The 16,164-nt window shown below is 46.4% G+C and overlaps 6 protein-coding genes across 6 annotated transcripts; 5 read left to right on the forward strand and 1 right to left on the reverse strand.

Annotated features, from left to right (window-relative positions):
* Nucleotides 1-330: 330 nt before the first annotated feature.
* Nucleotides 331-1,203, reverse strand: DFL_002396 (uncharacterized protein; the record flags this gene model as incomplete). Its single annotated transcript, XM_067631173.1, has 3 exons — nucleotides 331-467; nucleotides 517-892; nucleotides 955-1,203. 3 exons carry the CDS (start codon nucleotides 1,201-1,203, stop codon nucleotides 331-333), a joined length of 762 nt encoding a protein of 253 aa, XP_067493745.1.
* A 365-nt stretch (nucleotides 1,204-1,568) lies between these two features.
* On the forward strand, nucleotides 1,569-4,199 carry DFL_002397 (uncharacterized protein; the record flags this gene model as incomplete). The annotated part of the gene is made up of 2 exons (XM_067631174.1): nucleotides 1,569-4,001; nucleotides 4,065-4,199. 2 exons carry the CDS (start codon nucleotides 1,569-1,571, stop codon nucleotides 4,197-4,199), a joined length of 2,568 nt encoding a protein of 855 aa, XP_067493746.1.
* Nucleotides 4,200-7,151: 2,952 nt separating this feature from the next.
* DFL_002398 (uncharacterized protein) lies at nucleotides 7,152-9,791 on the forward strand (the record flags this gene model as incomplete). Its single annotated transcript, XM_067631175.1, has 1 exon — nucleotides 7,152-9,791. The coding sequence occupies one exon, from the start codon at nucleotides 7,152-7,154 to the stop codon at nucleotides 9,789-9,791; it is 2,640 nt and encodes an 879-aa protein (XP_067493747.1).
* A 1,575-nt stretch (nucleotides 9,792-11,366) lies between these two features.
* DFL_002399 (uncharacterized protein) lies at nucleotides 11,367-11,984 on the forward strand (the record flags this gene model as incomplete). Its single annotated transcript, XM_067631176.1, has 2 exons — nucleotides 11,367-11,410; nucleotides 11,498-11,984. The coding sequence occupies 2 exons, from the start codon at nucleotides 11,367-11,369 to the stop codon at nucleotides 11,982-11,984; spliced, it is 531 nt and encodes a 176-aa protein (XP_067493748.1).
* A 2,390-nt stretch (nucleotides 11,985-14,374) lies between these two features.
* Nucleotides 14,375-14,658, forward strand: DFL_002400 (uncharacterized protein; the record flags this gene model as incomplete). Its single annotated transcript, XM_067631179.1, has 2 exons — nucleotides 14,375-14,397; nucleotides 14,478-14,658. 2 exons carry the CDS (start codon nucleotides 14,375-14,377, stop codon nucleotides 14,656-14,658), a joined length of 204 nt encoding a protein of 67 aa, XP_067493749.1.
* Nucleotides 14,659-15,724: 1,066 nt separating this feature from the next.
* On the forward strand, nucleotides 15,725-16,093 carry DFL_002401 (uncharacterized protein; the record flags this gene model as incomplete). Its single annotated transcript, XM_067631180.1, has 2 exons — nucleotides 15,725-15,768; nucleotides 15,829-16,093. 2 exons carry the CDS (start codon nucleotides 15,725-15,727, stop codon nucleotides 16,091-16,093), a joined length of 309 nt encoding a protein of 102 aa, XP_067493750.1.
* Nucleotides 16,094-16,164: the final 71 nt, after the last annotated feature.

Here is a 16,164-nt window from a genome sequence, read left to right on the forward strand (position 1 = left end):
GAATCTGTATCATCATTCAACATTCGAAGCGTTTTATGACTGGAAACGCTTGGGTATGGTTACGAAAGGGGGACGGAGTGGGATTGTTGCATTCGGCCTGGATTGCATATACAGTGCCCTGATACCTGGGTAGTATGTGTATTCGATGGCCTTGTTGTGGATTTAATACTTTGTGTAGCGTCTATTTATTTTTTTTTGGGTTTTTGTTCATTTGCAGGCGTCGTTGATGGAATATAAGTTTCTTTTTCGGCTTGGAATTATATATATACTTGAGGATTAGATTTATGACAGTATCGGGTATTCATCGCTAATTAGTGACATTGTATATGGTTACACCCACCCTTCGAACCCCCATCCGGACATTGGTAGGCCGGTCCAGTATAATATCATATTCGTGGAGAGCGACCTCACGAGTGCACCCGAAAAGGCCAGCAGTGCTGCTTTAGGGTACGATACATCCAATAGGACTACACGATCAGCATGTCTCTCCGATATCTCATCAAAAGGGGAACTCACTCCTCAACGCCTCCAAATTATTCACCACAACCGCCCACCCCACACTCTTCGCCGCCGCCGGAACATCATAATTCCATATAACCATCAAAATCGGAAATAACTTTGTACAACTGCTGACCAACAAAGCCGTGCTGACAGCATTGGGTTTCGTGAAGCCGTAGTAGTAGAATGAAATGAAGCGTATCGTGGAGTGGAAGATTATTGTTTCGGTTAGACAGAGGAGGAGGAAGAAGAGGTATTGGATTACTATCGGTTGTTGGTTTAGGATGCCGAGGGTTGAGGTGCTGGAGGGGGTCGGTGCTTGTTTTTCGATACGCGCCCAGGTCAGGTAGACGTCGAAAAGGAGGAGGAGGACGCCGAGGCGGATTATGGAGCGCTGTCATATAACAAATTCGTGAGTATTTTGGATCCAGGGTAGGAAGGAGTACGGGGACATACGTCCGGTTTGTCGTCCTCGGCGACTTGTAACCGATTGAACAGCAGATGCCGATACACCTGGGGTTTTATAAGAACCATATCGATGAAGAGGACGACGAAGTCATGCTCGACGTATTTGTCGGCGAAATGCTTGCATCGCGGGCATTGGGTGAGCCGTACCGGGCTGCCGGTTTTTCGGTCGTAGGCGGCTTGGGAGGTGGTGTAGAGGACCGGCACCGGGTATTTGCACTCGATGCAGACTTTGCCCATCTTACATGATTAACATGCCGTGATATAATGTCCCTTTTCGAGATCTTGATATTCGTATTTGGGGGAGGTATGTCTTGAGGTTGAAGTTGAGGTTGAAGTTGGACAGAGTAGCTATGCATCAGACTCGCTTATGTCCGTTATTAACCTTAGCGAGCTCCACCTCAAAAAAAACCAAACTCCCTTCGACAGCATCCTTCGCTCGCTTCCCAGCCGTTCGCAGCATCAAAAAACAGAATATATCTAATACTAATAAACCGCCGCTGCTAACAATGTCCTTCGCTGTTTCTCCGATTCATCTGCTATTCAGATCATAGGCCCCTCCCCTCTTTCATCTGCTGTCGAAAGAACAATGCGGTAACCCGACCATGGCTTCACCGTCGAATTCCATCTTCCGTACCGCCTGGCGCCTCTGGCACGCGACAACCCCTCCTCCCCCACCTTTCCTCCCCGCTCACCAACCATTCGCCACATTCTTTTCATCGAGAACACCCTCCCGATGCCTTAAATCCCCAAGATACGTATTATCCCGTGGATTTGCATCCGGAGTATTCGCATGGAGTAGTTTGCCTTCGAAGGCTTCTGAGACAACGGCTGCGGTTGTTGGCTCTTGCAGTTCGAATGGTACGATTGATAGGGTTGGGAATGGGGTCAACGGTAGGAGGAAGTTGAGGGAAGGAATGAAAATAAAAACGGGGGGTTTGGTACCGCTGATTGCGAACTCGATGTGGAAACGTGGGGTATGTACGGATTGTAGGAAGGATAGGATATTACGGATGTCACGGAGGAGTGCGAGTTCGAAATCGTCGGGGAAGAATAATGGGGTTGGAAGGAATGGGAGAGGGAAGGGCGGAGGGGCGGAGAAGGAGCATAAGGATTATTCGAAGGGTTCTAGGCCGATACAATCCCAGAGGCATGATAGGAATATCGATAAGGGACGGTCTGACGTCACACCGGATGGAGTTAAACGTGCCCCTCCCCCTCCCCCTCCACCCCCTCCTCCTGCGGATTCGGATCCCAAACCGCCTTCTGCGGAAGATTCATCTCTAGCGGCATCGGCGTACTATGCCATCGCCAAACGTGCCGCTAGAGATCATGGTTTTATGGAACGTCTGCCTTTGATCCACCGCCCGAGTAAAGAAGAGCTTCTGGCTGCCGCCTCCTCAGCCTGGGACCGTCTCCGTATCCGCTTCAAATGGCTTACGATCCGTCAAATCCGTCCGTTTAACATAGATGAGATATCCGCCTTCTTCTCCTGGATCATCTTGGGAAATCTAGCATGGATCATTCTCGGTACCACAACCTTCTTCTCGATAGGAATCTGGCTGGTCAACACCGTCTTCGCGCAAGAATACCTCGCCAAAGTCGTGGGAAACTATTTAACCCAAGAGATGGGGATGAAAGTAGTCTTCGAATCCGCTATCGTACCGAGATGGAAAGATGGATGCATATCCTTTAAGAACGTCTTTGTGTCTCGACGACCCGGAATTCTGAAGGGTACGAGCGTACAAAAGGGGTCCTCGTCCGTTGCTGCTGCCGCCGCCGCCGCCGCCGCATTCTCGGAGGACCATAGTGGACATCCGTACGAAGAAGATGATGGGAATTACACCCAATTCGATGTTACGATCAATACCGTCAACGTCACCATCTCCCTCGCGAAATGGATGAACGGCCGTGGCCTTCTAGTAGACGTGGATATGAAGGGAGTTCGAGGTATCATAGATCGTACGCATCTACGGTTCGACGAGGACGTGGACCCGCGTTCGTATCGCCACAAATACGCACCGGGAGACTTCGAACTAGATCATTTCAAACTCGAGGATTTATTGGTGACGGTGTACCAACCTGGAGGGTTTAGACCTTTCCACGTTAGTATTTTTAGCTGCGATCTACCGGTTCTGAGGAAAAGATGGTTGTTTTATGATTTTTTGAGCGCGAATCATGTCAGTGGGAGTTATGATGATTCGTTGTTTACGTTGCATCCGAGGCAGAGCCATGGGGCCACGGCCGGTACTACTACGGCGGCGGCAGTCGGGGATGTGAACGGTGAGCGGGAGGGGGTTTATCCGTGGAAGAGGACCAGTAGGTTTAGGATCGATGGGTTGAGATTTGATCATTTGAACAGGGGGTATGAAGGACCGCTAAGCTGGATTGTAGCTGGGAATTTGGATATCATAGCGGACGTTCACTTTCCTGAGGATTCGGCGGATGGGATTGGGAAATTTATGCACGATGTGATGGAGAAGATGGAAGCGGGGATCAAGACGAGGAGGGAGAAGGTGGAAGGGTTGATGAGGGAGAGGGACTTGAGCGTTGAAAGTGTTACGGGAATTATCGGGGCAGCGGTGGGGCTTAATGGGAATGAAGAGGAAGGAAGGTTGATGGCCAATGTCGTCGGTTTGGAAGATGAGAGTTATCCGACGGGGATGGTGAGGGAGGAAGTCATCGAGGCGGTCAATACGCCCAAAGATGAAACCACTACAACGACGGCAATGTCTACGTCGGAGCCGCTGTCGATACCGACGACATCTATACCTACGTCGACGTCGTTATCATCCGATGACAGGAAGTTCATGATGATCGATTTACATCTAGAGATGAACGATACCCGTGCGGCGGTTCCATTGTTCACGCAGGATTTATCGTACAGTAATAATGCGCTGATGAGGCCTATTATCGCATATATCAATAGCCAACGAACGATAATTCCGATCAATTGTAGGATGGTGAAGAGGGTGAAGGAGTTCGATGGGAGTTGGACGTTGTTTGATAGCGGGTTGATGGATGATTTGAGTGCCGAGGCGAGTTAACTCGAGTAGATACAGGGGATTACGGGTGCTAATTTGGGATATAATTATATATAGGTATACGATGCGTTCGTGAAGGATATCGCGGATGCGGATATCAAGAAGAGGAGGATTAGAGCCGTAGGGCTGTGGAGTTTGCAGGTGTTTATGAACGCCTTCTTGGCGGCTATGGCCGGGACGATGATTGCTTAGTGGGTGGTGTATATGTAGATCCTTTTCAACTCTACATTATATCGTCCATGGAACGGTACTGCAGAGTCTAGACGGGAAGCCTAGAGGGGAAGGGGAAGGGCATGAGGGGGGACTAGGATAGACCTGGATGGATGGGAACGAAGTTATGGCATTCACCACACTTTACCAATCGGTGCTTTTTTTTTCAAATCGGTTGGTTGTAAATACTTTTTTCATTTAAAATAAATGCACTGGAATGGAGTTTTTGGGTTTTTATTACTATCTTTTCGATCAATTCATCTTTTTTTGGTGTCATGATATGGTGTATATACAAGTAGCTTGTCTGGGTGAATTCACCGCTTATCCCAATTGACCGCAAAGAAAAGAATCATGGGAGTAACGATAACCCACCAACCCGGATTCTCCATCCTCACGAGCAAAGTTAAAATCACGAGCGAATCCAAAAGTCAAAAGCAAGTGTGGTAAGATCCCTACCCCCAACGAAATCGAGGATAACAGGTAAGTAAATTAACCAGATGGCCCGCCCTGTTGGATAATAGAATCAAGAACGTTAGGGGGTCATATGTGTGTAACCCACCTTCCTTCGAACAAGGTTTCTTCCGACAGGTCGAGGAAGCGATTGTGCACGCGCCCTCTCTCGCCTACGGACCGGGTTTGAATGGGGTGGTATATCACAAGTAGTTTTTACATGGCATGGCATGGCATAGCATTGCGGCGGCGTGGGAGGGAGGGCTTATCGATAGGTTTTTTTTTTTCTCCTCTCGCAGTTCCATGTATACGCCCGGTTTTGCGTTATAAGCCCTCTTTTCTATATAATTCTTTGCGAACGGATGGGATGTGTGGACGAAGGTAGCATTCCATGTATAGCTGCGGAGTCGAGCGTTTTCACGGGCGGGTAGGAGAGAACAATCAGCGAATAAGGTAATCCGATCACATTTCCCATGCATCGCAGGTAGATGCTAATGCTAATGCTAACTAATGCAATGTGAACATGCCGTTAATATTCCGTCTTTGTCGGCCACACCCCCTCTTCTGGTTCCGACGGAATGGAAAGGAAAGAACAGTGTAAGGTCGTCAAGAGGTGCCAACGCATCATCGATCGAAAGGTCAATGCTGACTAGTCTGGACGCTAAAAGGAAGGGTTACCTGATCGGGATTCTTTCGAAAAAGATTTGGCAAGTAACGGTTCTGTGTGTAAGGAACCGGGCCCTGGACGGTGGGACCAACCAGGTTTTTGCACGGAGCTGCGGGTTGCGGTTGGTCGGTTTGGCGAGAGGTACCTACGGTGATACTTCGAGCTTGCTTGGAGCTTAGGTGCTGGAGTACTTGGGGAAGAGGGGATTTTTTGTGGGTATAAATGCCTACATGATATGATTGATTGCAGGGGAGGAAAGAGGGGAGTATGGAAGGCGCAGAATGCAAGACGGCAAAGTGAGGGGTTTCTGTATGTTATCCCGCGATTCGAGGATTGCGCTGTCGCTGTCGAGGCCAGCGAGATATACTAATTGTATGTGCCTACTGTACTATCAAGACAGAGAAGGAGTGGGAGGAAGTATTTCAGAAGTACCGGTTCGACAGCGCACCAACAGGCTGGATGGTCTTAGATTTGGTTTTTTCTTCGGGAGGATGGGATGATACCCTGTTTTAATAGCCTCTTGACATAAGATACCACTTCGTGAATTCAGTATCCTGAAATAGAAGATAGATGGAAGGAAAGAATGTTGGTATCCGATGAAGTCCGGAAGTTTCTGTCAAAAGCGGGTATTCTGGATGCGGCGTAAATGTGAGTTAATGCGGCATCCTATCACTATCACTATCAAGATGATGCCAGACTGTCGCAAAGGGGACGATATTATTGCGCCAGAGTCCAAGAAGAGGCGTCAGATGACCATCACGGGATGTAAGGATATGTCCCGGTACAGAAGTAGACGAGGGGAAATGAATGGGAAGAAAGGAAGGGATATTTGACAGACCGGGACACCCTGAATGGCTGGGCTTTTCTCCTCTGCAGATACCATGCATGCCGAGCGGGATTAATTTTTCTTCTTTCTTACATACAGAGCAGAGAAAGAAATTTTCTCTCCCTGACAGAGAAAATTGAGAATTGAGAATTATTTTTGAAGTCAAGTGAAGATGTATCCGGAAGGTGGAGGAGGAGGAGATGTGCAGAGGTGAAGAGATGAGATGAAGGGAGGGCTCCTGAGCACAGTCCATGTCAACTGTGTAACACCGCCGACCGTCACATTCAATATAATATATCAATCAACCCTGTCATACCCGAAGTTAACGTACGATGAAGTAGAAAAAGGAATCTGGTGATGTGGCTGCGAGATGATATTACCTGACCCAAGTTCATGCATATGCTGGAGTAAGTATATATAAGTGAATGATCCTTGGGGGCGCGGACAAGCCATCTCATCGCCTTATAATTATACACTTTCTCTCCTTTCTTTTAACATCTATCTACTCTTGTCTTTTGCACCGTATAATCCATTCTATTATCTACTTCGTATATTGTTCAATTGAAGATTTAAAGGATAGTCGATTTGAAACGAGAGAAAAAGACCTCCCCGGTCTCATACAATCCAGCCAGTTATATAATAAAACAACCACCACCACTACCACCGACTACTGCACCAACAAGCGCCTGCACTTCTTGACGATTAAACATCAAGGATTCAATCAATCATCATATATACGTACATATATATACATATATAGTTTGTTTGTTGATTGATTTGATAAAAACGTTGCCGATTCTTCCTTCATTCTGCCCGGCTGGCAGAGCGCTTCTGCTGCTGTCTTAACCGAGCCTCATGACAGTCCTCTTCCTCTTCCTCACCTCCTCCTCCTCCTCCTCTCCCTCCTCCCCCTCCTCTTCTTCCTCCCTGGAAGAAGAGTTCTCCTCCGACTTCCTCCGACCTCCCGTTAATGAAATCGCTCTGTCCCTGCATGGCATTCCCTTCGAAATCCACAGGTAGCCTGCCGGCCACGTCCAAAGAAGGCGGGCCCTCTTCTTCGAAATCCAGCTTCTTCGACCGCTTCAAAAAGGGCCTTCATCATAAAGATAAACACCACAAAGAGAACCCTACAACCTCGAACAACAGTCATCCCTCACCTCCTGCAAGCAGCAGCCGGAATAATAATCGCCGACAAAATGGAGGAATCTCCCATTCACTAGAACCTCTCCAGAAACTCGAGAACGCTCGACGGGTTAATGCTGACAGCAGTTCCCTCTCCAGTCCCACTACAGCTTCTGTCCCTCTAGGCGCCCTCGGGCGCTCTTCCTCCCAAAGGAAACCCCAACCGCCTTCTTCTCCTCCTGGACCTCCTCTACCTCCCAATGCCGAAAATAATATCAAACCACCCATCCGGGTGGACAGTGAGAAGCGTGAAAACTTGAAGGAAATACGCCCGACCCGTCAGGAACAGCGAGCGCTTTCCACGGACCCAAAACGTATCCAACGTCTCTCCGGCCAGAATTTCGACTACAGACATACTTCTACTTCCTTAGCGAGTCCCAAAACAAGTGGCATCCTCGACCCTCGTGCCACAAATGCGTCTCTCCGCTCGCCTCGCGCCACGGTGACGTCAATCCTCGACCCGCGGTCTTCTGCTTCCCGAATAGATAACCAACCACCTCTCTCGCCCGCCACCGACATCCACTCTCCGAATGCTAAAGACTGGCTCTACGAAGAAGATGAGCGCTACCAGGAAATGATAGAAGAGGAGCTAGAATGGCGTTGGATCCTTAACCTGTCTATGCATTTCCGTGAGCGCTCCGATCGCGAAAAGTTCTTCGTCACGTATGCCGAATCTCCACATATCAGACACCGTATCACCGTCTCCTGCGACTACCGTAACGCCGAGCGCGGTTCTCTGGAAGAAGAGCTAAAGCATATTCCATACCAGCGCGAGAAATCAGCCCGTATATACGAAGCCGTTAGAGACTCTCTATTCGATATACAATTCTACCCTACAATCACAAATCTCAAGCTCGAAACCAAAGACGGCCGACTGCATGTCCACGTGAACGAAGATATCAACGAAATCATACACTATCCCCATGTAAACCTTGTCCGACATTTACGCTGCGACCTCTACCAGGAATCCGAGCTAGAATTCGACTGCCATCTCTCCGGTTTCGTATACAAAGTCCGACACGGCGACAGAGTCTTTATCAAGAAGGAAATTCCAGGACCGGACACGATAGACGAATTCCTCTACGAAATCAACGCCCTCCATGCGCTTCGAAACTCCACTAGCGTCATACGATTCGGTGGACTCGTCGTAGATGAGCGTAGGAAGCATGTTCGGGGACTACTAATCTCTTACGCACCGAACGGCTCGTTAATCGACGTAGTTTTCAACGAACGAGGGAAGCTACCGTGGAGAAAACGTGAACGCTGGGCACGACAGATCATCAAGGGACTATCGGAAATCCACGAGGAAGGCTTTGTACAAGGCGACTTTACAATGTCGAATATGGTGCTCGACGAACACGGCGATGTTAAGATTATCGACATAAATCGAAGAGGGTGTCCTATTGGCTGGGAACCGCCGGAGATCAAAGGTCTTATTGAGAGCCAGCAACGGATTGGGATGTTTATTGGGGTTAAGAGCGATGTGTGGCAGTTGGGGATGGTGCTCTGGGGGCTGGTATACCAAGTTGACGAGCCGGAGGCGGCGGCGAGGCCGTTGGGGATGGAGGATGCACCCGACGAAGTTCCAGCGTGGTTCAGAGGGATCGTGATGGCGTGTCTAAGCGAACAGCCACGAGATCGACCGAGCGCGAAAGAATTGCTTTATAGGTTCCCGGAAGAGGAGAGCGTGTACAGAAGTGGAACCGTTCCGCCGGCGCCGATTGATGTCGTGGTTGGCGATGGACAAGTTGTGCACGTTAGCTCGAGTTCAAGCAAGGGATCACCGACCTCGCTAAGGATCAACCCGAGAAACGGCAAGAGAACACCACTGCTGGACGAAGGGTTCGTGCAAAGCCCGATGACAATGGCACCCACCGTTGGATCTTCGCGAAGTCCGTACGAAGGGTTGAACGGACGTATGAACGGCTTTGGGTTCGGTGGGGAATTCGGATACTCTGAACGGAACGGCGGTGGAGCCGATATAAATGGATTTGCCACACCGTCGCCGTTTAGTAGTCCACAACGAGGACCACCAAGCTCGAACTATATACCCGAAAGTCCCGCAACTGATATTGTCAGCAATCCACCTGTTAAAGACGAAGGCGAGTTTCATTGGGAAGGATATAAAATCGAACGAATCGCAGATCCTGGAGCGCCGGACGAAGATATGGGGTTGGCATTTAGAATCGAGACTTTAGAAGATGCGAGGGCCCGTGGCGAAATTGCGAATAGCATCTCAGATAAGAGAGGGAGCAAACGATTTTCGAGAGGAAGCGGGAATAGCGAGGGCGTGCCGGATACTGTCGAGAAGGGACAACATCACCATCGCCATCAACAGAACCACCAACGACCACCATTACTACCAGCCTTCGGAAGGGGAGATTCGGATGCCACTGTGGGATACGAAACACCGAGTGAGGAGTTCCCACCAGCGGTGAGGCAGCGCTAAGATATCACGACAGGAGTTGTTTAGTATTCTCTTTGGTGGTTTTTAGAAACTTTTAATCTTCTGCGTATTATCTCTTTTTTCTGTTATCCCGTGGTTTTTTCTTGACATAACTCCTTTTTTCCCCTCATTTTTCATTATTCATTTAACGACGGCACTCAAAAAAAATATTTAGCAAAGCATGCATGTACAATTTACATTTTTGGGGAGATACTGGAGCATTTGCATTTTGTCCACTTCTTTTTTTCCCTTTCGCTTTTTCTGGTTACGATTATATCAACTTTTTCATAGAAGGATTTTTTTAAACTAGGTACTTTTTTTTAGCCATATATTAGTTTTGCTTGAGCTAGCCGGTGCGGATTTTGGCAATGCTCTATTTGTTATTTTTCTCCTTATCGACGGAAACACCTTTTCCTTTTCCCTCTTTATATTGATCGGGTTTTCTTTTATGATACGATAACCATGGCCATGATCGCTGCTTGAAGGCAAGTTTTCTGGTTTACGAGATATATACTTCTCCTCTCGTGGTTTTCACCACTTTTATACTCTCTCTGATGCGGTTTTCCTTTGTCTTTTTCATTTCCGCTTCATTTTGGGTTCTTTTCTCCAGGTTTCAATTTTTTTTACCTTCTCGCAAAAAAAAAAGGAAAAAGAGGAAAAACAAAAAAAAAAAAAAAAACAATATACGATTTATTTGCAAAGGTGGTATCCTGTATTCGGATGCTCGACGCTCTTCAACCGATTTTCCAATTTTTCCAAGACAGGGCCAAGGGGAACTATATATATTTTATATCCTAGGATATACACACCCTCGAAGAAAGGGAAGTTCGAAGGATTTTAGAAAGAGCTTCTAGCTTGATCATGAACTAGCGGGCTGTCATTTTGAGTGCTTAGATAGTCTCCAAGACTGCAGTCTAGAATATACAAGCTGACTACTTAGTTAACCAGCAACTTGGAATTTTTCGACTAGTTGATGAGTACTACCTGCCAAGTTGGCCCGACCTTGTGATATAATGTCCAGATCGATTCGATTACCCTCGAACCCTGTCGATCAAAGCTACCCTGTTTGTAGTGTATATATACGAGAATACACTATAGCGTACTAACGCTTTGAGAAACACTCGCTTATGCACGTCGGCTACCAGGATGGTTGTAGGGACGGTCCTTCCGTCGATTTATACCACAGACGGAAAATTTATGCGTTCAAAACAAATTTCTGGAATAGTTTGCGAATGTAGAGCTTTTATGAAGTGGGGGAGGTTTGGTGGTTGATATGATACTACATTAAGATATTGGAATATGGTGTGTATTCCTGTGGTAGTAGTTCGTGGTAAGGTTATATAAAGCATAAGAAACACCTCCCACTTTTTGGCCCCCCGGCCCGTCGTTCGATATTCTCTTTCTTTTTTGTGTCGATATCCGGTATCCGATTGACGTTGCTTCTATTACATTCTTTTTTTTTAAGAAAAATTATCTAGAAGAACTGCCGGGTGTGTACTTGAGTATATACTAAATACTCCATAGACGGAATCTACATTATATCATTATCCACAGCTTCTTCAAGCACCACCCCCCAAAATGCAAGTCTCCAGACTTCTCGCCATTGTTTTCTTCTTGGGAAGGTACGTCCACAATCCCCTCTAACCCCAAATACTCCCAAAATCCATTGTCAGAATTATCAAATCTAACATTTTTTTAAAAATACACAGCACCTCCCTCGCTGCCCCCCTCGCAAGCCCCGACGCCCTCGCTGCCCCCAAACCAAACCCAGCAGTCTACAACCCCTGGGAACACATCCGCAAGGGCGGAAAACTCACAGCAGGCAATAAACCAAAACGAGAAATCAGATCCCCATCAATCGGGAACCTCCTCCCCGACATTCTACGTCCAACGGCGGGACAAGAGCTTGAAGATCGTCGTAGATCACGGTATGCTAAGAGAGAAGATCCTCCTGCTGTTACTGCTCCGGCGCCCGCACCGGTTGCAGATGAAGTTGCTACGAAGGGAGCGAAAGGGGTTGCGACGGCGAAGGGAGCAAAGCTTAGTGGGATTAAGTTTGGAGGAGTGAAGACGCCGGATTTGCCTGGGAAGGTGAAGAGGTATCATGGACAGCCGGGGGAGAAGAGGGATAGGAGGTTCAATCCGGGGAGTTTTCCGCCGAGGAAGAGTATTTCTAATGCGCCGGGGAGGGTTTAAATAGATTGGATGTTGGGAAATGGGATGGTGAGATATATATATCGATAACGAGAGGAATCTTCGGAAGAGGGGGTTTTCTTGGTCTCGTATCTGGCTAGACGTCACAAAGGAAGGAACTTTGTTTGGTCTGGATTCATTTCATATACTTTATAGATTGCGATGTATATATTACCGTGGTTTACGTATATGTTTATGGTTTTTTTGTATCCGAAGTTTGGGAATTTCAGGCTTACACTACGTCGGATCATGATATTATATCGCCAGAGAGTTATGATGTTAGGAAACAAGGCGTAGTACGAAGTCGACTTGACATCGGGGAACAAAAAGCAAGATATAGATTGGTAAAATCAACCCAACCTTCTTCTTTAATCCGCTTCAGCGAAAAAAAAAAAAAAAAAAAAAACCCCAATATTGCCAAATTCAGGTGGCTTTGCTGGCGGGGTAGCTGGTTTACGAGACAAGTGGCGTTAACCGATAATAAAACTGCTCTTATCGAATATATAAACTTTTGGGCTAGGAAGGCATTAGCTTCTATGTAACGCTCATGGAGTATATTTCGGCTAGATTAACTGCGGGAGACCCTGAAACACCCTAAATGGAAATGATGAGCGAGTATTTCCTCGCAGGTCGCGACCACCGGACTAGTATTTCCTTTATATAATGCTGTTCGAGAAGGGTTATGATCAAAAGGGGAGATCCTTTGCGTCTTCCCCTTTTTTCTTCTTCTTCTTCGGTACTGTCCGGATCGGCGTCCGAGTACCCTTATTCACGGGGTTTAGAAAGCTTGTGGGATGATATCCACATGTTTATAGTCAACTAAGGAGGGTTTGGGTATATCGATACCGATGGCAGTTCAAACGTTCGGCTATAGATTCGCAATAGAGGGGAAGAAGAACTTCATGGATGGTGGGGATGTAGAGGTATATAAAATGGCCGAGTTTTCATCCATCATTTCATTTTTCTTTCTTAAGTCTCTTCATTATTCGATCTTCGACTTTACCATCAATTTGTTGCTTTCGAAAACCCTCACGCTCCTTTATTATCCGAAATTTCGAAACCAAGCTTCATTCTTTTGGATTTAGATCTTCAATTAAAGAACCCTCCCCTAAAAATCCAAGATGCAGCTCACCACATTCTTTACCATCGTTATGGTCACTTTGACCGGGTAGGCATAAAACCATTCCTTAAGATTAATAAACTGTGCAAACAAAAACTAATATCAGACAAATCACTTTCTAGTTTTGCTTTGGCGGCCCCAACTCCAATTGCGGCTCCATCTAGAAAGTCACTAGACCTGAAGATAGCTGGTCTTGGCGTCAGCGTTGCCCCTGAGAAAAGAGACATTGCCGAAGTCGAGCATTAGACGACTGGATGGCTACGGAGAGGAAAAGTCGATGGCGGAGTTGATTCGCCATTTTCGGGAAAAGGGTGGGTTTGGTGGATTTTTTAGACCTAGAAGGCCTAAGGGTGTTAGGATGGGTAGATTTGCCTTAAAATTCCTGTGATGTTTATTCCACTGAAGGGTTACATCTTTTTTTTTTTTTTTAATTGCATGCAAATGGTGTTTAGGAGGTTCCATAGTCTATAGATATATGTCAGAAAGGTTGCATCAAATATTTCTTAAACGTCTCCGAGTCAATACTTTCAACCGTTTAATTAATCATGCATACATATAACCTACCAGATGAAAGAAAGGCAAAAGCTAAAGCACACGTCATCATAAAATAACAGCCGGGTCGAAAACGCAAGCCCGGCTGATTCCATTCTTGCAGGTAAATCTTAAATTTGGTTGTAATTTGGGGTCCATTCGGCACTATATCGTCAAATCCGGATAGTCAGATAAGTATTGGTATGCCAAACTGGGAAGTCAGTAACCTGTGTAACACCTCTGTTGGCGGTATGTCAAAGCATTGCATGAAGATCGCCGCTTAGTAATGGGAGGATTGACGGTGTGCATCTGAGCAATGTTGAGAAGGGTTAGTGGACTGTTGATGGGGATGGTCTTTGCGCGGATTTTCATTCTCCTTCGTTACTCGGGTATTGCGATACTACATTATTTCATATTTTATGGGGACTTGATGGATATCAAGGTGGAGATCCATGGTGGATACAGTTATTTAGCGATGCTTTTAGTAGGATTATTTGTGATGGAGAGAGTTAGGATTGTGATGATCATCTGATGAGGTAGAAGTAAATAGTATATAAGACTGCGGGGTTATCCCCATATTGTAGTTCCCATTCACCAACTATCACGCCGACATATGGAAGCTATCCTGACCTCACTATCTTCCAAATAGCGGAAACATAAATCTCGAACAGAATCAAAATCTAGACTTTTTTAATATCAACCAAGCAAAGAAGGGAAGATGCGTCCCACTACAATTTTTGCAATGGCTGCGCTCGCTTTATCGAGGTAACTTCCAACCAATTTTTTCAGAACGATTTTTGGAATTGAAAACTGATGATATGATTTCAATCCACAACTTCCAATAGCACTATATTGGCAGCTCCAGCTCCCTTTCAAGTGTCCAATAAAATTGCGGCTTCGTTAGGAAATTTTCGACAACCCTCGAAATCAACGCCAAAAACTCCGGTGCCGGCAAAGGCGACTTTTAAAAAAACGTCCTCCAATCTTCTACGTTTCGCCACCCGCAAATATTTTGGAACCAATTGATGTGGACTGTGGCAAATTTGGAGGAAAATATTGCGAGATGTTTTGGCAACACGGGCGCTTTGTGGTATTTTTGGAAGTTTGTGTTACTGAGTTTTGTGTTGGCAACGGCTCGATTTTCGAGCTACCTGGCTCTGAGTCCCATGGGTTTATGTCGTTTTTCGGAGTTGTATATAGAGGCAGGGCTACACTTTTCTATCAAATCATAAAATCTTTTCGCATTGTGCCAATTTTTATTTTTATTGACAAGACGGACAATCGGCACCGCTCTTCTCCGTAGTATCTAAGCCTTGACAGCCTACCTCGAATCCACAGTCTCAAAAACGGAACAACCTACCCGTTCCACACATACATGACAGATTTTCACGCAACCATTCGGAAGTCGTTATCGAGGGGTGGGATTACTAGACGAGCTCGTAACAGGGGAACATGGCGATAAAATTAAAGTTAATCCTCGCGAGACATTCTGCGTCGAATATCCATATCTTACGAAGCATCCGAGCTTGGCTTTCTTGACAGTACTATCGTGATATAACGATACATTCCCCATAATGTTGGCAACAAAGTAACCTGCCGTGGAAAACTTGGGATTTCATGGGATCGAAGAAAATGACGTTTTGAAAGGGAACTTATATTCGAGGAAAAACGAATTTGGCGATGTTACATTTGAATTTTATGGATGGGGTGAAAGGCGAGGTCCCAGGGGGGATACGTAAGGGCTCGTTTACTTTGTTAAGATAATAAAAGATGGTAATAATGGAGAATGATCAGTGGTATAAAGCCGGTGGCCACGAACGCCCTTTTGTGGAGGGATTTCTGAAGATCGATATTTATAAAGCCTTGGTATTTTCCCGGGTTTTTGATTTCGACTATCGATAGGGATAACGATATACACGCTCCTTTCTTACAAAAAAAAAAGCTTCGATTCGGATTCATTCGTTACGTTACATTTTTTCACAATCTTTTTGGGATATATCGATACTACTTTCTACTCGGGCCAGCTACGTTTTATAAACTTCTGTTTTGTTTTTTTAGAAATTAAAAAACAAAGTAACCAAAGCCTATCAAGATGCAACTTAAAAGCGTTATCGCCGTGGTTCTAGCTATGTCGGGGTGAGTGGCACTCTAATCGTCAATTAGCAACCAATACTGAACTAACTTCTCCAATAACAGCGTTGCTTTCGCCGCCCCATGGCAAATCGCCTTAAAACCCAAGCCGACCAACACTGCTGTGGCAGACGCAGCTGCAGCTACAGCTTCACCTGCGCCACCCCCACCACCAGCTGGAAAGGCCATCACACCCCCGGGGCCGCCGAGAACTGTAATCAAGTTATCGAATCCACATTATAAGTCGGCATCGGAGCTATTTAAGTCGGGAGGCGTGCCTGCGAAACCGGCAGCTGCTCCTGCAGCCGCAAATGATAAGAAGGATAATTAAGGGATTGGAGGACATGAGGGAATGTTTGGGATGGTTTTAGGTGGTAATTGAGGCTAGCGAATGCTGTAAGG

This window comes from Arthrobotrys flagrans (genome assembly GCF_004000055.1).
Source record: "Arthrobotrys flagrans strain CBS H-5679 chromosome Unknown unitig_3, whole genome shotgun sequence".
In the NCBI taxonomy this organism is placed as follows: Eukaryota; Fungi; Ascomycota; class Orbiliomycetes; order Orbiliales; family Orbiliaceae; genus Arthrobotrys; species Arthrobotrys flagrans.